The sequence below is a fragment of the Staurois parvus genome, unplaced genomic scaffold (assembly GCF_062004578.1).
Source record: "Staurois parvus isolate SC_StPar_1 unplaced genomic scaffold, SC_StPar_1.0 ptg000634l, whole genome shotgun sequence".
Classification (NCBI taxonomy): Eukaryota; Metazoa; Chordata; class Amphibia; order Anura; family Ranidae; genus Staurois; species Staurois parvus.
Window position 1 is genome coordinate 10,267,041 of NW_028318430.1, and position 22,420 is coordinate 10,289,460.

General features: G+C 44.8%; 1 protein-coding gene across 2 annotated transcripts in view; it reads left to right on the forward strand.

The window, feature by feature from the left end:
• The first annotated feature begins 295 nt into the window (after window positions 1-295).
• The window catches only part of TUBGCP3 (tubulin gamma complex component 3), a 156,827-nt gene continuing 134,702 nt past the window's right edge, over window positions 296-22,420 (forward strand). For both annotated transcript variants that reach the window (XM_089693569.1, XM_089693570.1), the window contains exons 1-3: window positions 296-615; window positions 14,726-14,833; window positions 19,799-19,866. In XM_089693569.1, coding sequence (XP_089549695.1) covers window positions 540-615; window positions 14,726-14,833; window positions 19,799-19,866 — 252 coding nt within the window. In that variant the 5' untranslated portion in view covers window positions 296-539. The remainder of the gene's footprint in view (window positions 616-14,725; window positions 14,834-19,798; window positions 19,867-22,420) is intronic.

Sequence of the window (22,420 nt, forward strand, 5' to 3'; positions counted from 1 at the left end):
AGTCCCCACGTGCTGCAATCCTGGGACAAACTGATTCGGGAGCACAAAGAACCAATCTAACACATATAAAAACAAAGCTATTTTGACAGCAGGCAAAACACGTTTTTTCCTTTTAAAGTGTTAGTAAATATTAGTGATGAGTTAGTAGTGATTAGTTAGTAAATATTTTGTTAGTAAATATTAGTGATGAGCCTCTGAGGAGTCTTGTTCTGTTAAACAGGTAAACAGTATCTCAATAAAACGCAGAAGACCCGTGATACCGGGCTTTACAGTGTTAATAGCTTGTCTGAAGAGGATCGAGGACATAGACAGACAGCTGCTGATCGGATATCCCCGGCCGGTGACCCCACGCTGACAACACCCCCCTACAATGCAGTTCAGCCCCCTCCGCTGTCACAACAAACCAGAGCGGAGCATTGTGGGAAGTGACAGGAGCTTTCGGCGGGTTGTTAAAATGGCGTCGCCCTAGTGACGGTTAACGGCTGAGGTTGGTGCAGGAGACTGTGTAGGGGGTTCGCTGTTCACCGTGTTCTTCCGGAATGGCGACACCGGAGCAGAAGTCCCCAAATGTCTTGCTGCAGAACCTGTGCTGTCGTATACTTGGCAAGGGGGAAGGTAATGCGGCCCGCTCCGATTCATTCTCTCCATACTACTGGTAGCAGCCGCCCGGGCTGTGTGCTGCAGTCCTGATAGCTGGCCATGTCACTTCATCTGTGCACTGGACTGTGATTGCCGGGAGATTACATGGCTTTATAGCCGGGCCTGCATTGTGGAAAGTGTTCTGGATGCACATCTATGTCCTGTATATCCAGGGGATGTCCTGTAATGTTTGGGGTCTGGAGATATCCAGGGGATGTCCTGTAATGTTTGGGTCCGGATATATCCAGGGGATGTCCTGTAATGTTTGGGGTCTGGAGATATCCAGGGGATGTCCTGTAATGTTTGGGGTCCGGATATATCCAGGGGAGGTCCTGTAATGTTTGGGGTCCGGATATATCCAGGGGATGTCCTGTAATGTTTGGGGTCCGGATATATCCAGGGGATGTCCTGTAATGTTTGGGGTCCGGAGATATCCAGGGATGTCCTGTAATGTTTGGGGTCCGGATATATCCAGGGGATGTCCTGTAATGTTTGGGGTCCGGATATATCCAGGGGATGTCCTGTAATGTTTGGGGTCCGGCTGTATCCAGGGGAGGTCCTGTAATGTTTGGGGTCCGGATATATCCAGGGGATGTCCTGTAATGTTTGGGGTCCGGATATATCCAGGGGATGTCCTGTAATGTTTGGGGTCTGGATATATCCAGGGGATGTCCTGTAATGTTTGGGGTCCGGAGATATCCAGGGGATGTCCTGTAATGTTTGGGGTCCGGAGATATCCAGGGGATGTCCTGTAATGTTTGGGGTCTGGATATATCCAGGGGAGGTCCTGTAATGTTTGGGGTCCGGATATATCCAGGGGATGTCCTGTAATGTTTGGGGTCCGGATATATCCAGGGGAGGTCCTGTAATGTTTGGGGTCCGGCTATATCCAGGGGATGTCCTGTAATGTTTGGGGTCCGGCTATATCCAGGGGATGTCCTGTAATGTTTGGGGTCCGGATATATCCAGGGGATGTCCTGTAATGTTTGGGTCCGGATATATCCAGGGGATGTCCTGTAATGTTTGGGGTCCGGCTATATCCAGGGGATGTCCTGTAATGTTTGGGGTCCGGCTATATCCAGGGGATGTCCTGTAATGTTTGGGGTCCGGCTATATCCAGGGGATGTCCTGTAATGTTTGGGGTCCGGCTATATCCAGGGGATGTCCTGTAATGTTTGGGGTCCGGCTATATCCAGGGGATGTCCTGTAATGTTTGGGGTCCGGCTATATCCAGGGGATGTCCTGTAATGTTTGGGGTCCGGCTATATCCAGGGGATGTCCTGTAATGTTTGGGGTCCGGCTATATCCAGGGGATGTCCTGTAATGTTTGGGGTCCGGCTATATCCAGGGGATGTCCTGTAATGTTTGGGGCCTAGATCTATCCAGGGATGTCCTGTAATGTTCGGGATCTAGATTTATATGGGGACGTCCTGTAATTTTGGGATCCAGATCTGTCCAGGGGACTTCCCGTATTGTTTGAGACCTAGATCTATCTGGGGATATCCCTTAATATTTGGGATCCAGATATACAGTTTTGTCCATATGTATTTGGACACAGGCACAATTTTCATACTTTTGGCTCTTTATGCCACCAGAATAAATTAAAACAAAACAAAAATGAATTTGAAGTGCAGACTTTCAGCATTAATTCAGAGGATTGAACATAGATATCAAGTACAAATTTTAGGTACTGCAACCATTTTATACACAGTCCCTCCATTTTCAGGGGCTCAAATGTAATTGGACGAATGAATATAATCATAAATAAAATGTTCATTTTTAATATTTTGTTGAGAATCCTTTACTGGCAATGACTGCCTGAAGTCTGGAGCCCATGGTCACTACCAAAGACTGGGTTTCCTCCTTTCTGATGCTTTGCCAGGCTCTAACTGCAGCTGTCTTCAGTTGTTCTTTGTTTGTGGGTCTTTCTGCCTTTAGTTTTGCCTTCAGCAAGTGAAATGCATGCTCAATTGGGTTGATATCAGGTGACTGACTCGGCCATTGCAGAATATTCCACTTCTTTTCCTTCAAAAGCTCCTGGGTTGCCTTTGCAATGTGTTTTGGATCATTGTCCATCTGTATTGTGAAGCGACGTCCAAGATGCTAGATGCTGCATTTGGCTGAATCTGGGCTGACAGTATTTCTAAACACTACAGAATTCTTCCAGCTGCTTCTGTCGCATCATCAATAAACACCAATGACCCAGTGCCACTGGAAGCCATGCACGCCCATGCCATCACACTGTCTCCACCATGTTTTACAGATGACATTGTGTGCTTTGGATCATGAGCTGTTCCAAGCCTTCTCCACACTTTTTTCTTCTCGTCGTTCTGGTATAGATTAATCTTAGTTTCATCCGTCTAAAAAATGCTTTTCCAGAACTGATCTGTTTTTTTTTTTAGATGTTTAGAGCTATCCAGGGATGTCCCGTAATGTTTGGGATCTAGAGGTATCCAGGGATGTCCTGTAATGTTTGGGATCTAGAGCTATCCGGGGATGTCCTGTAATGTTTGGGATCTAGAGCTATCCGGGGATGTCCCGTGATGTTTGGGATCTAGAGCTATCCGGGGATATACCATAATGTTTGGGATCTAGAGCTATCCGGGGATATACCATAATGTTTGGGATCTAGAGCTATCCGGGGATGTTGCTTAATGTTTGGGACCTAGAGCTATCTGGGGATGCCCCGTAATGTTTGGGATCTAGAGCTATCCGGGGATGCCCCGTAATGTTTGGGATCTAGAGCTATCCGGGGATTCCCCGTAATGTTTGGGATCTAGAGCTATCCGGGGATTCCCCGTAATGTTTGGGATCTAGAGCTATCCGGGGATTCCCCGTAATGTTTGGGATCTAGAGCTATCCGGGGATTCCCCGTAATGTTTGGGATCTAGAGCTATCCGGGGATGCCCCGTAATGTTTGGGATCTAGAGCTATCCGGGGATGCCCCGTAATGTTTGGGATCTAGAGCTATCCGGGGATGTCCCGTGATGTTTGGGATCTAGAGCTATCCGGGGATATACCATAATGTTTGGGATCTAGAGCTATCCGGGGATGTTGCTTAATGTTTGGGATCTAGAGCTATCTGGGGATGCCCCGTAATGTTTGGGATCTAGAGCTATCCGGGGATGCCCCGTAATGTTTGGGATCTAGAGCTATCCGGGGATTCCCCGTAATGTTTGGGATCTAGAGCTATCCGGGGATGCCCCGTAATGTTTGGGATCTAGAGCTATCCGGGGATGCCCCATAGTGTTTGGGATCTAGAGCTATCCGGGGATATACCATAATGTTTGGGATCTAGAGCTATCCGGGGATGTTGCTTAATGTTTGGGATCTAGAGCTATCCGGGGATGCCCTGTAATGTTTGGGATCTAGAGCTATCCGGGGATGCCCCGTAATGTTTGGAATCTAGAGCTATCCGGGGATGCCCGTAATGTTTGGGATCTAGAGCTATCCGGGGATGCCCCATAGTGTTTGGGATCTAGAGGTATCCGGGGATATACCATAATGTTTGGGATCTAGAGCTATCCGGGGATGTTGCTTAATGTTTGGGATCTAGAGCTATCCGGGGATGCCCCGTAATGTTTGGGATCTAGAGCTATCCGGGGATGCCCCGTAATGTTTGGGATCTAGAGCTATCCGGGGATGCCCCGTAATGTTTGGGATCTAGAGCTATCCGGGGATGCCCCGTAATGTTTGGGATCTAGAGCTATCCGGGGATGCCCTGTAATGTTTGGGATCTAGAGCTATCCGGGGATGCCCCGTAATGTTTGGAATCTAGAGCTATCCGGGGATGCCCCGTAATGTTTGGGATCTAGAGCTATCTGGGGATATACCATAATGTTTGGGATCCAGGTGTAGCCAGGGATTTCCCATAGTATTTAATATCCAGGTGTAGCAAGGGATGTTCTGTAGTGTATGGGATCTAGGTCTAGCAAGGGATGTTCCATGGTGTTTAGGATCCATATGTAGTTAGGAGTACCCTGTAGTGTTTAGTATGCAGATGTAACCAGGAGTGTCCTGTAGTGATTAGGATCCATCTGTATCAGGAGTGTCCTGTAGTGATTAGGATCCATCTGTATCAGGAGTGTCCTGTAGTGATTAGGATCCATGTGTATCAGGAGTGTCCTGTAGTGATTAGGATCCATCTGTATCAGGAGTGTCCTGTAGTGATTAGGGTCCATGTGTATCAGGAGTGTCCTGTAGTATTTAGGATCCATGTGTATCAGGAGTGTCCTGTAGTGATTAGGATCCATGTGTATCAGGATTGTCCTGTAGTGATTAGGATCCATCTGTATCAGGAGTGTCCTGTAGTATTTAGGATCCATGTGTATCAGGAGTGTCCTGTAGTGATTAGGGTCCATGTGTATCAGGAGTGTCCTGTAGTGATTAGGATCCATGTGTATCAGGAGTGTCCTGTAGTGATTAGGGTCCATGTGTATCAGGAGTGTCCTGTAGTGATTAGGATCCATGTGTATCAGGAGTGTCCTGTAGTGATTAGGGTCCATGTGTATCAGGAGTGTCCTGTAGTGATTAGGATCCATGTGTATCAGGAGTGTCCTGTAGTATTTAGGATCCATGTGTATCAGGAGTGTCCTGTAGTGATTAGGATCCATGTGTATCAGGAGTGTCCTGTAGTGATTAGGGTCCATGTGTATCAGGAGTGTCCTGTAGTGATTAGGATCCATGTGTATCAGGAGTGTCCTGTAGTATTTAGGATCCATGTGTATCAGGAGTGTCCTGTAGTGATTAGGATCCATGTGTATCAGGAGTGTCCTGTAGTGATTAGGGTCCATGTGTATCAGGAGTGTCCTGTAGTGATTAGGGTCCATGTGTATCAGGAGTGTCCTGTAGTGATTAGGATCCATGTGTATCAGGAGTGTCCTGTAGTGATTAGGGTCCATGTGTATCAGGAGTGTCCTGTAGTATTTAGGATCCATGTGTATCAGGAGTGTCCTGTAGTGATTAGGATCCATGTGTATCAGGAGTGTCCTGTAGTATTTAGGATCCATGTGTATCAGGAGTGTCCTGTAGTGATTAGGATCCATGTGTATCAGGAGTGTCCTGTAGTGATTAGGATCCATGTGTATCAGGAGTGTCCTGTAGTATTTAGGATCCATGTGTATCAGGAGTGTCCTGTAGTATTTAGGGTCCATGTGTATCAGGAGTGTCCTGTAGTGATTAGGGTCCATGTGTATCAGGAGTGTCCTGTAGTGATTAGGGTCCATGTGTATCAGGAGTGTCCTGTAGTGATTAGGATCCATGTGTATCAGGAGTGTCCTGTAGTATTTAGGATCCATGTGTATCAGGAGTGTCCTGTAGTGATTAGGATCCATGTGTATCAGGAGTGTCCTGTAGTGATTAGGGTCCATGTGTATCAGGAGTGTCCTGTAGTGATTAGGATCCATGTGTATCAGGAGTGTCCTGTAGTATTTAGGATCCATGTGTATCAGGAGTGTCCTGTAGTGATTAGGATCCATGTGTATCAGGAGTGTCCTGTAGTGATTAGGGTCCATGTGTATCAGGAGTGTCCTGTAGTGATTAGGGTCCATGTGTATCAGGAGTGTCCTGTAGTGATTAGGATCCATGTGTATCAGGAGTGTCCTGTAGTGATTAGGGTCCATGTGTATCAGGAGTGTCCTGTAGTATTTAGGGTCCATGTGTATCAGGAGTGTCCTGTAGTGATTAGGATCCATGTGTATCAGGAGTGTCCTGTAGTGATTAGGATCCATGTGTATCAGGAGTGTCCTGTAGTGTTTAGGGTCCATGTGTATCAGGAGTGTCCTGTAGTGATTAGGATCCATGTGTATCAGGAGTGTCCTGTAGTATTTAGGGTCCATGTGTATCAGGAGTGTCCTGTAGTGTTTAGGGTCCATGTGTATCAGGAGTGTCCTGTAGTGATTAGGATCCATGTGTATCAGGAGTGTCCTGTAGTGATTAGGATCCATGTGTATCAGGAGTGTCCTGTAGTATTTAGGATCCATGTGTATCAGGAGTGTCCTGTAGTGATTAGGATCCATGTGTATCAGGAGTGTCCTGTAGTATTTAGGATCCATGTGTATCAGGAGTGTCCTGTAGTGATTAGGATCCATGTGTATCAGGAGTGTCCTGTAGTGATTAGGATCCATGTGTATCAGGAGTGTCCTGTAGTATTTAGGATCCATGTGTATCAGGAGTGTCCTGTAGTATTTAGGGTCCATGTGTATCAGGAGTGTCCTGTAGTGATTAGGGTCCATGTGTATCAGGAGTGTCCTGTAGTGATTAGGGTCCATGTGTATCAGGAGTGTCCTGTAGTGATTAGGATCCATGTGTATCAGGAGTGTCCTGTAGTATTTAGGATCCATGTGTATCAGGAGTGTCCTGTAGTGATTAGGATCCATGTGTATCAGGAGTGTCCTGTAGTGATTAGGGTCCATGTGTATCAGGAGTGTCCTGTAGTGATTAGGATCCATGTGTATCAGGAGTGTCCTGTAGTATTTAGGATCCATGTGTATCAGGAGTGTCCTGTAGTGATTAGGATCCATGTGTATCAGGAGTGTCCTGTAGTGATTAGGGTCCATGTGTATCAGGAGTGTCCTGTAGTGATTAGGGTCCATGTGTATCAGGAGTGTCCTGTAGTGATTAGGATCCATGTGTATCAGGAGTGTCCTGTAGTGATTAGGGTCCATGTGTATCAGGAGTGTCCTGTAGTGATTAGGATCCATGTGTATCAGGAGTGTCCTGTAGTGATTAGGATCCATGTGTATCAGGAGTGTCCTGTAGTGTTTAGGGTCCATGTGTATCAGGAGTGTCCTGTAGTGATTAGGATCCATGTGTATCAGGAGTGTCCTGTAGTATTTAGGGTCCATGTGTATCAGGAGTGTCCTGTAGTGTTTAGGGTCCATGTGTATCAGGAGTGTCCTGTAGTGATTAGGATCCATGTGTATCAGGAGTGTCCTGTAGTATTTAGGGTCCATGTGTATCAGGAGTGTCCTGTAGTGTTTAGGGTCCATGTGTATCAGGAGTGTCCTGTAGTGATTAGGATCCATGTGTATCAGGAGTGTCCTGTAGTATTTAGGGTCCATGTGTATCAGGAGTGTCCTGTAGTATTTAGGGTCCATGTGTATCAGGAGTGTCCTGTAGTATTTAGGGTCCATGTGTATCAGGAGTGTCCTGTAGTATTTAGGGTCCATGTGTATCAGGAGTGTCCTGTAGTGATTAGGATCCATGTGTATCAGGAGTGTCCTGTAGTGATTAGGATCCATGTGTATCAGGAGTGTCCTGTAGTGATTAGGATCCATGTGTATCAGGAGTGTCCTGTAGTGATTAGGATCCATGTGTATCAGGAGTGTCCTGTAGTGTTTAGGGTCCATGTGTATCAGGAGTGTCCTGTAGTGTTTAGGGTCCATGTGTATCAGGAGTAGTACCCTGTCCTGTTTAGTATGCAGATGTAACCAGGAGTGTCCTGTAGTGTTTAGTATGCAGAGGTCTAGCCAGGGATGCCCTGCAATATTTGGGACCCAGGTCTAGCCAGGGATGGCCAGTATTGTTTGTGATCCAAGTAAAGCTAGGCATGTTATGTAGTGTTTGGGATACAGGTAAACAGGAATTTCATGTAGGGCACATATGTAGATTGCTGAACACTTCTGCATGTCAGCTACATAGTTTCACATAGACTTTCCTGTAATTCAGAAACTGCACTACTTGCAGGATAACTATCAGGGCACAGAGCTTTTGTAATTATCAGTTTATAGACATACTAGTAAATCAAATTTGGGATGCCAGTGTGATCTGGTGCTCTAGAAATGCTTTTATATATGTGACATTGGGGTGTAGGGAACCCTTTGTAGTAAGAAAACACTACTCCTGCATAAACAACCAAGCCACATGCGTATAAAAAAGAAAATAAAAATGTATTCTTCTGCCAGATTATTTGGCTACAACACTCCAGTCAGATGTGATTTACCTGGTGAGGATGGTGTTGATAAAGTTTATGAGAGAAATAAGAGAGTTACAACTGAAGCTGTTCAGAATGTCTAGAAGATCATGATTTTCCCTGTAGAAGTGAGATGCAGTTGTTTGGCCACTACATCTACGACCAGCCTTCTGAAAATGATGGGATTGAGGGGATGATTCCTCAAACAACAAACAAGACTTTTTCAGATGTAGCAATTATATTTGGATTAATTGAAAGATAACTTCCAGGCTGCAAGATGAGATGGGGCATGCGCCTGGGACACCAGGTATCATTGTTGAGACTAAGGGTGGGTACATGCCTGCCGAATATTGGCCAAAATCAGCCAGTACAGTAGAAACCGGACAACCTTTGGCCCGTGTGTACAGATCACTCTCCGACAGAAGCTGATCTCACGACTGGCTTATGTCAAATGGGCATGCTGGAAAACCAGCATCCAATCGACGTTCTTGGCCAATGACTGTGGGCATTGGCCTGTGTGCTCTGGGGGGGGCGGCAGTTCCTTTGCAAGACTATCGCAGCATTGGGGGCAGATCGCTGTTCTGTCAGGTTTTTTTTTTTTGTTTCCATTAAGCCCGCTGAGTTGAATAAAAGAAAACTTATAGTGTGTACCAGTCATTAGTGGGCTCATTAACAAAATGTGAAAGAAAGAGGGTGCATACCTGATGACCCCAATGATGTACCTACCCTCTGCCTTGTCACTACACCAATCCCATCATCAAGACTGCTGACTGACCATAAGGATTTAAATGTAAAATGTTTTAAACGCTACCACTATCAAACATACTATATAGAGCATGATGATGAGAAAAAAGAGAATACATATGTTCTGTTTAACCACGAACAGCATGTACATATGTATAGCTTCAAAAGCTTAAAACAAGGTACAGCTATATAATACATTTCCAGATAATTACATCATTCCTGCTGTAGGTACAATCACTGAATGTGTTCTTGCTGGGCATGGTTAACCCCCAGTTCACATATATGTGGCCGTGCGGGCTGTGTTTTGCGTGGGCACGAGAGCCCATTCATTGGAATGGACTCCTGTGCCTCGTGACACGCAGGGAAGAAGTCCCTGCACTTCTTTGGAAAACAGCCCGCAGCCCTCGGTTCCAAGTACGGTTGTGTTTTCCAGTGCAGGCGGCGTGCCATTAGAACTAATGGCACCCTCCCGCGGGTCCGCATTCCTCTGTGCGGGTGGTTTGGCTGCGCGGATTATCGTGCGGATCCGCAGTGGCACCACCCTCACGGATGTGAACCTAGCCTTAGGGTATGTTCCTTTTCATACTATGCTGCTATAATTTTTTGGTAAACTCTTAAATTCAATAAAATGTGTTTTAGACTAGCAGTGTGGCTTGGTGTGTATTGGAATAGTGTTTCAAATTTGGTTGTGGTGATGCAGCACCAAAATGTGCACTGGTATGTTACAATTCTAAATAGTAACCTCTCCATAATGCCCTGTTTATCATCAATGTGAAAGTTGTTTTATGGTCCAGCACTTTATATTGCACACTATAGAAGAACCGACAAGTACACTGAACATGATGTTGTAGATGTTGGGCTCATCGGTCCAGGCAACCCTGTAACATCTTTTTAACCAGAAAAGTAGCTAACCATGTTAAAGCGGAGTTCCACTCACGCTGCCAAAAAATAAAAGTCAGCAGCTACAAAAACTGTAGCTGCTGACTTTTAAAAAACAGCCACTTACCTGTCCCTCGGTCCCGTGGTGTTTCCCCTGCAACCCGTTTCACCGGCCGTCCTGTATTCCAGGAGGCCGGCATCTTCAGTGTGGGCACCCGGCCGTGACAGCTTGCGTCTTCACAGCTGAGTGCCCACTGCCCATGTGTGAGTAGCTCTGCGCTTTATGAATGGTCCTGTAGTCTGGGACCTGTCACGTGTCCCAAAAGACTACAGGGAGGACACCTTCCTCTTCCCATCACCTAGGCGATCGGAGTGGAAGTGGGAGCGGGTACCTGTCAAATTCAGGTACCCGCTCCCCCCCTGGCCCCCAAAGGTGCCAATCCTTCATGGGGAGCGGAAGAGCAGTCCTTAAAGCAGAACTTCCCCTTGTGGGTGGAGCTCTGCTTTAAAGTATATGTTAGCCCTCACCTTGTAAAATAACCCATTCAGTTTAAAATATAAATGAAAGGCATTTGTGTATAGATAGAAAACACATTATAAATTCCTTTTTTTCCCCCTTTTTTTTAGTCCTCATGCACACTGCTGTTTTTGATGTTTTGTTCTACAGCCAGTAAACTCTCCAGCATGTTATCCTATGTGTTCATGTACACATAGACTGTAATCATCATTTTTTGGCTGGGATATTTTTTGGCAGGAAAAAAAAACAAACGTTTTTTAGCTGTAAAAATGCGTCGAACCTTGGAAAAATGCCGCAAACTGCCATTTTTGGCCTTTTTTACCCCCCCCCAAAAAACCCCAATTTTTTGAGGGTAAAAAAAAACGCAAACACGTGAAAACGCCGCTAAACAAATAAGCTGAAAAACTCACATTTTTAACATGACTTTACACAGCTAATGTTACCAGCGTTATTAAAATGTGTGTATGAGGACTTATAAATGAATTCATACCCTCTAATCTCCTTATGCAGACAACAGAACTGGGGTAGGTGAAACAGCAGATACCGAACTTCCCCATGAATGTGTGTGTGTGTAGAGTAGAGAGCTAGAGAACTGACCACACTGTGCTGTCATGCCTAGTGTGGCCAGTGTTTAATAGGAAAGCAGAGGGACTGGCAGGAACACCAGGGATTTCATACAAAGGAAGAAATACAAAGAACACAGGATAATTATTCATATAAGTACATGGTACAGCAGGCACATATCAGGAAGATGAAATGTTGGGTTTAAATACTTTTTAAGCAGGCACATAAAATGCCACATCCTACCTTGGCAGTGCCATTGATCTCTGAAGTGCACTACTAGCCGCTGAATCGTATGTATATAGCATCTTTCACAAAGTCAATATTTGCTTTGCCCTGCCCCCCCCAGTTCACAGTGTTTAGGCCTGGTATTAGGTCGCTCCAAGCACAGTTTTTTGAAAAATGTGTGCATCTCACACCCAAAGGTTCACAATTTTCATGGGGTCCAGTGCTTTCAAACTGAGCAGTTTTTGCAGTGCTTTTGCGTGTGTAAAAAAACAAAACGAAAAAAACTGCACCTCCCCATTGAGGCTCAGTTCACACCAATGTGTTTTTTAGAGCTTTTTGCAGAAGTGCACTACAGTCCATTTAACATGGTTACTACGGGACACGTTCACATCTATGCTTTTTTGATCTGCTGCGTTTTTTGAAAGGGTCAGGGACTTTGTTTAACAGCAGAATGTTGCGTTTTTGGTTCAATACACTTCAATGGAGACTCTCCAGAAAATGCATGCAGTGCATCTCTGACTTGTTTTTATGCATTTGCAGCATTTTTGATGCATTTTGTGTTTATAATATGCCCAGTAACAAGTTGGCCAAAAAAAAAAGGCATTGATAATGCGCATGCAAAAGCACTGCAAAACAGGACAAAATGCAAACTGCACTGGTGTGAACCAGGACTTGAAAATGCATCAAAATGCACACGTGTTGTGTTTTTAATGTATTTTGCATTAATCTGCCAAGCAACAAATTGGCCAAAAAAATAAGAACATTAAAACAAAGCAAAATGCATCAAAAATTCCGTCAAACGTGTGCAAAAAGCTCTGCAAAACGGACAAAACACTAACTGCATTGGTGTGAACCAGGCCTGAAATGCATTAAAAACGTATCAAAACCACGTGTTACTTTATGCGTTTTGTGTTTTTAATCCGCCTAGCAACAAGTTGGTCAAAAAAATGTCAGAAATCGCAAAACGCATAAAAAAGTGTTGTCAACAAGCATGCAAAAAGCACTGAAAAACAGACTAAACGCAAACTGCATTGTTGTGAACCAGGCCTGAAATGCATTGAAAATCCATAAAAAATGAACAGGTGTTCTGTTTTGATGCTTTTTTTTTCCTGCTGAACCAGCCGAGATTTGAAGCATGTATGGGCTGGCTGAATGTATCCAAGTTGATTGATCGATCAGCTCCGGTACAACCAGTCTGCCAGATTTTACATGTGATTATTCCTAGCTGCTGTTATCACTGTGTTTCCATGGTGGGGAAGGCCCCACCTTGCCAGGAGAGCACAATGGCTCTGCGGGAGGGATTCCCCCATCAACACAGTCAGAGTCCAGCGAATTTGCAAGATATTCCTATCAGTAATTCCCTGGCCTTACTGTGAATGGACACTAAAGACCTAATTTGTGAGTTGCATAAACAATGTATTACATTTATTTGTCTGGTCTGTTGTAGGCATTTCTTTTTATTAAGTTTCATTCACTGTATTTGCCATCCAGGTTTAATTGTTTTGGTTTGGCAAAGTGGTACACAGTTAATGAATAATGCAGGAATGTGTAACATATATGTGTACTGTAAACATTATCATAATGAAGAATGATCTGGGTTTCCTACAATGTTTTCAGCTGTAGTAAGGGAAATGCAACCAAAATAGTGGGCAGTGCAGTGTTTTAGTGGTTCACACTTCTTCCCTGCAGTGCTGGGGGTCCTCAAATCCTGGGCAGGAACCTATCTGCATGGAGTTTACAAGGTCTTTGCTGTGCTTGCCTGGGTTTCCTCCCTCACTCCAAAAACTTGCTGTTTAATTGGCTCCTTTATGTGTATGCATGGGAGGGCAGGGACTGATGAAAATGTACAGCTGCAAGAAAAAGTATGTGAACCCCTTGGGATTTGGTTGAGGTTATTGCTGCCAAAGGAGGGTCAACCAGTTATTAAGTCCAAAGGTTCACATACTTTTTCCTCCCTGTACTGTGAATGTTTACATGTTAGTGCAATTAAATCATGGCAACATCTAATGTTTGTGTAGTATTATGTTCAGCAGACTGTGTTCTTCTATTGTTGTGACTTAGATGACGTTCAGAGCACATTTTATGCCCAATTCATGCAAAACTCCACGTAATCCCAAGGGGTTCACATACTTTTTTTTGCAACTGTACATTATGTAAGGCTGTGCTAATTGCCGGGGCTGTATAAATGGCTGTTAAAAAACAAACAAACTAGTGTGTGTTCTATCAGAACCCAAAAATCTATTTTTTTGAGCCATTACAATCAGTAGTCCTGACTAGATCCTGCAAAGACAAAAGTCAGATTTTGTTGTTCTCCGCTCATGTGTTGCGGGCACGTCTGCACATGGAAAGCTCTAAAATCAGCCTTTTTTTTTTACTTTTCTGCACTAGAAAATCTAGATGTCACACATGCACAGAGACTGTTATATGCTCTTTTTTTGCTTCATGCCACATGTCACAGCTTTCCAGCAATCCCAGGATAGCAGCTGTGAAAACTCATTAGTGAAATCTGACCTTTGAAGGTAAAGTTGGTTCTTAAAGTGGTTCTAAAGCCAAGACATTTACCTTAATGCATTCCCTGCATTAAGGTTAAAAATGTAACCGTGGTTGTGTTGCCCCCTCACCTCCTTATCTCAATCTAGTGCTGTGCCCTTCTGCTGATCTGTGTTCTTAATCTCACAGGCCACAGAGGCAGCAATGGTAGCCATTGGCTCCTGCTGCTGTCAATCAAATTCTGTGAGGAGGGAGCAGAGGGTGGAGCCGTGCTGCGCTGCGTGTTTGTCTATGGACACACACAGCTCATCTCGGGAGTGAGCCAGCAGGATATGCCCCAATAGCAAGCAACTTAAGACACACAGAAGAAGAGGAGCGGAGAGTGCCAGTGGGGGACCCCAGAAGAGATGGTTTGGGGCTGCTTTGTTCAAAACAATTGCACAGAGCAGGTATGTTATACCATATTTATTATTTTAATAAAAACAAATATCCTTTTCAACCACTTTAAGCAGTCTGTCTGAGCACAGACGTAATCCCTTTTTTCTAAAAAAAAAAAATAAAATAAAATCTAGCCAAGGGGAGATAAAGGAAAGTGGATTTTTACACCATTTTACAGCTGCTATATAAGGACTGCAGGAAGGCCTTATCACAAGAAAAGTATGCATATAAAACGTAGAAGTGATACTTTTAGTTTCTTTAAAATGGTTTGTTGTTCAAAGTATTGACATGTTTGTCCTCTTGTATTGCTTTCCCAGCGGATGTAGCCCAGCAGTTCCAATATGCAGTTCGCGTGATCGGCAGTAATTTTGCCCCAACTGTTGAAAGGGATGAGTTTCTCGTTGCTGAAAAAATTAAAAAAGAATGTAAGTATTTCTAACAGAAAATGAATGCTTGTTTCACTTAGAACTCAGCGCAGAAATATGGGAATGGCCATCGCTGAGGCAATCGGAGTGTAAAAAGTCACATGAAACCTACAAGGTGCTGAGTTTTCAGCTACCTGACCTCACATGCTGGCCCCAATTCCCCATACTGTTAAATGTAAAGGTTTCCAAAAGAAGGTTGGTCAGCAAAATCTTACTGACGTCAGTTGAGCAGTACACATGGCAGTTCAGAGGCTGCATTTGACCTGCTTTGCGTTTGACTCAGGTGGGTTTTGCCATAATGTGCTAGTATGCATGGCATATTGGCATATTGTGGCAGGCTTACCTGCCAAAGAAACCCTCCAGCGCTGTGGTGTTATAGATCCCTGGCACTTCCATCTTTGCCTGGTCTTCCTCCCGTGTCCTGGGCTTTCGACTGCTTGAATGGCCAGGTCACAATTACGTCACTCCTGCGTATGTATAAAGGGTGCGGCGCTCAAGCAATAATCAATACAATAAAATAAAAACTATATAAAATCCATAAAGTGACTTGTGACACGGTGAAGGGAGGAGCAACAGCGTTGTGACAATACGCCGCTGGCACCGTGTGGGTCCCGGCGGCCATTTTGGTCACACGGTCAGTGCAATTGTGTTTTTTTTGTTCCCTGTACCACTGCCTTTGTATGGAATAAAAGTGCATATGCTTAAACAGTATCACACTATTGGCCTCCTCTTTTTCTGGGCTCTTTGTGAGTCATCAACAACCCACAAAGCCTTAATGAGGAGGAAGTGAGGCCACATTGCCAGCTGAGGAGAGCAGTGAGAGGAATACCTGACCAGACCAAATCTATTATGGGAGCCTGGAGCGTCCCCTACAGGAGCATTGTCTCTACATGCGCAGATTAACTGTGCATCTGGTGAGTGCACAGCCTTATCATATATACTGGTCACCTCACCATCTGGTTTGAATGGAGCACCTATTGCTGGAGATAATTCGATCTCTTATACTCGCACTATCTATTTTCATCATTATTGGTCACCAGGAGTCACTTCTACAGTGTTGGAATGTATGATATCACTGAAGTCACTTTATGGATTTTATATAGTTTTTATTTTATTGTATTGATGATTGCTTGAGCGCCACACCCTTTATATATTTATGTTCTGAAAGGTTGTTTGGTATCCTTTGGTGCATTGGCTGCTCTTTTGACCTATAGCACTCGCTTTTACCTTGTTTATGACTCCTGCGTATGTGCATGTGAGTCGCATCATCCCGGCACAGATCAGGGGCAATAAATCTGCACTGAGCTGTGCATCTGTGGCTCACTGCACATTACGACTGACAGGCAGAAGGGAACTTTTATGACAGAAGATACCGACAGAGTCCCTTCTGTCATATCTGTCCTGTCTGTCAGCGATTTAAAAAAAAAATCAATTTACTACCACTTTAAGATGGAAAATGCAGTGCTTGACTGGAATGCTTTTGGACATAAACCCTATGTTGTGTTTATTCCTCTGATAAAATAGCTTACACACATACTGGCAGTGTGTTCATTTCTGTGTGCTGAAACATCAGAAAACTTGCAAAGTGAAATCATAACAAAAAGTAGAGCACTCCTAGAGGGTGGCTGGCCTTTAATATAGCTATAAAAGACTGCCGTCAGCAGCCACGATAAGCAGGGGTATATTGCATTACCTACCAAATGAAGAACAGAAACATAAAAGGCAAAAGATGGAACACCAATGAACCAAAGGATCTTACAGAATTTTACAATTTTCATTTTTTTTATTATTAAAGTTAAAAAAGTTTTACATTTTGCTCACCTAAAAGACCTATGTCTTTTCTTCTTTGTACGTTCAGCTAAGACTGCATCAAATATAACACTACCTATACATATTTGGGCAAGCTACACTTTTTCAAGGAGTCTTTCCATCTTGCTTGTCTGCAGCTAAATATTACCTACTTTTAGCAGCCAAACTGTACCCAAACACCCACTTAAACACCTGAAACTCATTGATTATTTTTGCCTGAACATAAAAACCTTGATTTTGATTTAATCAAATTGATAAAAGTGTAATGAATTGGGTTCAACTGAAAACTAATTTAGCATGCAGAAAAAGGCCAAAATGGAACATGCAAACTGAGTGGAACCTTTATTGCACAGGTGTCAAACTGGCGGCCCTCCAACTGTTGCCAAACTACAAGTCCCATGAGGCATTGCAAGATTGACAGTTACAAGCATGACTCCCAAAGATAGAGGCATGATGGGATTTGTAGTTTTGCAACAGCTGGAGGGCCACCAGTTTGACACCCCTGCTTTAGTGAAACAGGCCAAATGTCTTGCATCCTCTGAATGTGTGGTGTGTGAGGTTAGGCAGTTTAACAGACAGCTGCTGTCAGACCTCTAGTGCAGCCTTTCTCAACTTGTGTGCCATCTGAGGTCGTCAGGGTGCAAAGCATACTGGTTGAGAAAGCCATTGCTTTGCTGAACTCTACATTGACACAGCAGGAGCTCAGTCAGGACCCAGAAGAGCAAAGCAGTTAAAGGCAGAGACTTCTTCCTGAGCCCTGACTTGTTCTGCTTCACTCTACAGTGCAGCACCTAGCAGTGCAAGTGCAGGAACAGTACTACTGTTTTTAAAAAGGCTGTATGTATGTTTGGTTATATGTATGTTTATTCTTGATCCGTAATTCTGTATGATCAGACCTGCTTTTGTAGGGCTCATTCATAATAGTGGAAAGGACTGAATTTGACAGGTAGTGAAAAGGCAATATGTCGCATCCTCAATGCCTGTGTTAACCCCTGAATGCAACATCACTGTGCTGCAGCACTGCCCCATTCACCATGGGGATATACGTTCTGCAGCAGTCACAGCTTGTGTACAACCCTGGGTGTTGCATCTGCAGCTAAAAGGGGGGCAGTTTTGGTGGTAAAAACTCAGCTCACCCATGTAGTTTTACTATCCTCCAACCTCACATGTGAACAAGCCCTCTGTTCACAACTATGCAGCTGTGTGCTACGTGTAGGGCAGCCCATTTATTCTAATGGGCTGCCCTACTTACAGTAACGCAGGGAAAGATGTCCCTGACCCCCCCCCCCTTTTTTTTTTTTAAATCACTCTGCACCGAAAATGCACCATGTTCGCCAATGTGTGGGCGTACTATTAATAATTAATGGCACCCCTGTGTGTCGGCTAAAGAGCAGTGCATTTGTCTATGTGTTGGTAACTCACGCAATTTGAGACTGGGGTGCCTCAAGACTGAAAATACTTTGCAAGGGCTCCATGACTGGAAAATGGTTGGGAAACCCAGTTCTAGTGTGTGTGTAAAAGTGATGCGTTTAATGTAAATGCTATTATTAACTTTGTGACTGCTTGTAATTGCATGGCATGTGTACGTTTGTGTTCTAAACACTGCTTCCAGGATTATAATGATACACAATAGTTCTACTTTATTGCTGATTTTCACATTTTAAGTCTATGAGCCGACTGATGTAAATGTTAAAATAACTCATAACATGCGCTCACTAAAAGTACTTTTCTTTAAGGGGAAAAAATAAGTATTTTTTTATAGGTACTGTTCAGCTGGTATGCAATTGTTCTTGGAGCAGCACAGTTGCGTTTGTCTTATTGACAATATAAGTATCTTTTGGTGGTACAGTAGATGAGTAATACTTTAAACCAGCGGTCTCCAAACTACAGCCTGCTGATTGGCATGTACTCCCCGACCCCACCTCTGCCATGTGTCTCAAGATCACTTGTCTTGCCTTGGTGCCTGGGACCTCCATGGCGTGCGATAGGATGAAGAGCAATGAAGCATCAGTGAAAATCTATTTGCTCATTTCTCCTTTGACGAATAAACTCAGAAACCCAAAGCTGATTGAGCATAGTCTGCGCAGAGGTCCACTTTTAAGAAAACATTAGACCCCAAATGTTTTTTTTTTAAAGTAACACCATGTTACACGCTACACCCGTATTTAGGGTGTAACATGGTGCAAATGGGCATCTCCCCATGCTCAAAACCCCCATCCCCAGTGATAGCATGTGGGGGTTCTTCTCCCCCTCAGCAGCTGCCACTTTTGAAATCGATGGGGCTTTGCTGGTCTACAGAGATCGGTAAATTAATTAACTACAAGTCCCTTTTACCACTGCAGCAGATGGACTTGTAGTTGTCAGTGGAGCAGCAATGCGGTAATCACCACACTTTTAGGCAGCCCATATATTCAGTTTTTTTTTTTCATTCTACCAGAGGGTTGATTAAAAAAAAAAAAAATGACCTTATTTCCCCTTCCACACAATCAAGGTTCCGCTGAGCTATTGTATTCTGTCAACAGGGAAACTTCCCCGCGTCGGAATAAGCTGATCAGTGCTGCAGTCTATAGCCTGCAGTGCTGTTCAAGCAGAAAAAATCCATCAGGATGGTTGTACAGAAGTTGATTGGTAGATCCACTTCTGCACAACCAAAGTGCCCATATATGGATCGAAATTCGGCCGGTCCATACTGAACCGGTTAAATTTTGATTCATGTGTTGCCACCTTTAGTCCATTGATACTTCCCACTAGCTCTTCAACTGAAAACCCATACTTTCTTATGGACAGAGAGCTGGAGGAAGAGTCTGCAGTAGGCTGGCATTACACCCACGATCCGCTGATAATGGGTTTTGATAAGGGGCTTTGCAGGCCGCTGTAGCACTTGGGAGTCTATTTACTTGCTGGCAGTGCCATTGACATATTAGTTACATCTGCAGGATTGAATTAAATTAAAGTGCTCAACGGACAATTGTAAAGCAGTTGCATTCAACTGTGATTGTAATATAAAAGTGATTTACCCAAGGTTTTTATGTTCTGTAAAGAATGCTCAACGGACAATTGTAAAGCATTTGCATTCAACTGTGATTTTAATATAAAAGTGATTTACCCAAGGTTTTTATATTTGTAAAGTGCTGTAATCTCTTTTCTTTTCTACAGTTGTGCGTCAGAGAAGAGAAGCCGATGGTGCTCTGTTCTCAGAGCTGCATAGGAAACTCCAGTCACAAGTAAGTGCAGAATGTCACAAGAAGGTAAATTTACACACTGTGTAAATACGCCACAGTATGTGTGTGTGTTTGTGCGTGCATATACAGTATGTATATATTTCCAGCATTTGATATGTTAACATCCTCTTAAGTTACTTACCGTATTTTTCGCTCCATAAGACGCACCTAGGTTTTAGAGGCAGAAAGCAAGAAAAAAATATTCTGAACCAATGGACTGCAGACGTAGTACAGGAGATGACCAGAGACTGCAGACACAGTACAGGAGATGACCAGAGACTGCAGACACAGTACAGGAGATGACCAGAGACTGCGGACATAGTACAGGGAATGACCAGAGACTGCGGACACAGTACAGTAGATGACCAGAGACTGCGGACACAGTACAGGGGATGACCAGAGACTGCGGACATAGTACAGGGGATGACCAGAGACTGCAGACACAGTACAGGAGATGACCAGAGACTGCGGACACAGTACAGGAGATGACCAGAGACTGCGGACACAGTACAGGGGATGACCAGAGACTGCAGACACAGTACAGGAGATGACCAGAGACTGCAGACACAGTACAGGAGATGACCAGAGACTGCAGACGTAGTACAGGAGATGACCAGAGACTGCAGACACAGTACAGGAGATGACCAGAGACTGCGGACATAGTACAGGGAATGACCAGAGACTGCGGACACAGTACAGGAGATGACCAGAGACTGCGGACACAGTACAGGAGATGACCAGAGACTGCGGACATAGTACAGGGAATGACCAGAGACTGCGGACACAGTACAGGAGATGACCAGAGACTGCGGACACAGTACAGGAGATGACCAGAGACTGCGGACACAGTACAGGAGATGACCAGAGACTGCGGACACAGTACAGGAGATGACCAGAGACTGCGGACACAGTACAGGGGATGACCAGAGACTGCGGACACAGTACAGGGGATGACCAGAAACTGCAGACACAGTACAGCGGATGGCCAGAGACTGCGGACACAGTACAGGAGATGACCAGAGACTGCGGACACAGTACAGGGGATGACCAGAGACTGCAGACACAGTACAGGAGATGACCAGAGACTGCGGACACAGTACAGGAGATGACCAGAGACTGCGGACACAGTACAGGAGATGACCAGAGACTGCGGACACAGTACAGGAGATGACCAGAGACTGCGGACACAGTACAGGAGATGACCAGAGACTGCGGACACAGTACAGGAGATGACCAAGAGAATGCGGACAGGACAGGAGATGACCAGAGACTGCAGACAGTACAGGGATGACCAGAGACTGCGGACAATACAGGAGATGACTAAGAGACTGCTGACCTTTGGGGAGGGAGGGGGGAGCGGGTACCTGAATTTGACAGGTACCTGCTCCCACTTCCGCTGCGTTTTCCTCCCTTTAGTGTGGGCACCCGGAAAACAACCGGGTGCCCAGTGCGCATGCGCGAGAAGCGTTGCGCTTTGTGATTGGTCCGGCGCCTTCTGGGACCTGTCGTGTCCCAGAAGACGCCGTACCATTCACAAAGTGCAGCGCTTCTCGCGCATGCGCACTGGGCACCCGGCTGTCAAGTCGAGAGCCCACACTAAAGAAGCCGGCGCGGGAAGACTGTGCAGCGCTGGACAGAGGAACAGGTAAGTTCCTGCTGCAGAGCTGAGCGGCCGGCCCGGTATTCTGACACGGCGGCAGTGGAAATACTGGACTGGCCGCTCCATATTCGCTCCATAAGACGCATTGACATTTTCCCTCCTTTTTTGGGGGGAAAAAAGTGCGTCTTATGGAGCGAAAAATACGGTAGTTACATAGTTAGTCTGGTTGAAAAGACACAACCTATCTAGTTCAACCCACAGAATGTCAATAAAATGTACTTACATTTATTTTAGGAGCTAGAAAAGCCTTTTTTCTTTATTATACATCATGGGATACAGAGCATCTCAGTATCCACTACAATAGAGTTGTGCTTCCTTCTTCAGGTGATTGGACACTGGCAGAAAAGACAGGAAGTCCCCTCTTAGGTATAGGCATTTCCTGTTAGGCAAGGCTTCAGGTTTTTTGGTAGTGTCTGTGGTGATGGGCATGTCCCTGCATGAAAATGTAGCTAGCTTCTCAATGATTCCACCTGGGATTAGGAGACTAGCTCTTTCTTCTGGATCATTTTTCCTACAGCTTTTCAATGATCAGAAGATTGGTTCCTGGACCCCTTTCTGGACACATGGGGATGGCTTGTAATGTTGCAGGTTTACACAGGATTGCTTTGTGGAATAGTAGGGTGCTATACAGCTCCAGGGCAGTGATCCACAGCTGGGGAGTTGAATCCCTGAAGGCCTTTGTGACATTACCCATTGTGATGGGTGAAGATTGGACCCCGTAGGGCTGAGTACCCTAGTGTAGCCCTGCTGGTACCCTTATCTGCTGCCCCTCTTCCACAGGTAATGACTGGAAAGGTGGCCCTCAGTGTTAGGTTTTTTTTTTTTCAGTGTGGGGCTACAGGTCACAGCAGTGAGTGTAATGTGGTTTGGTGCTTTTGTGTACAATGTTAGCCTCCC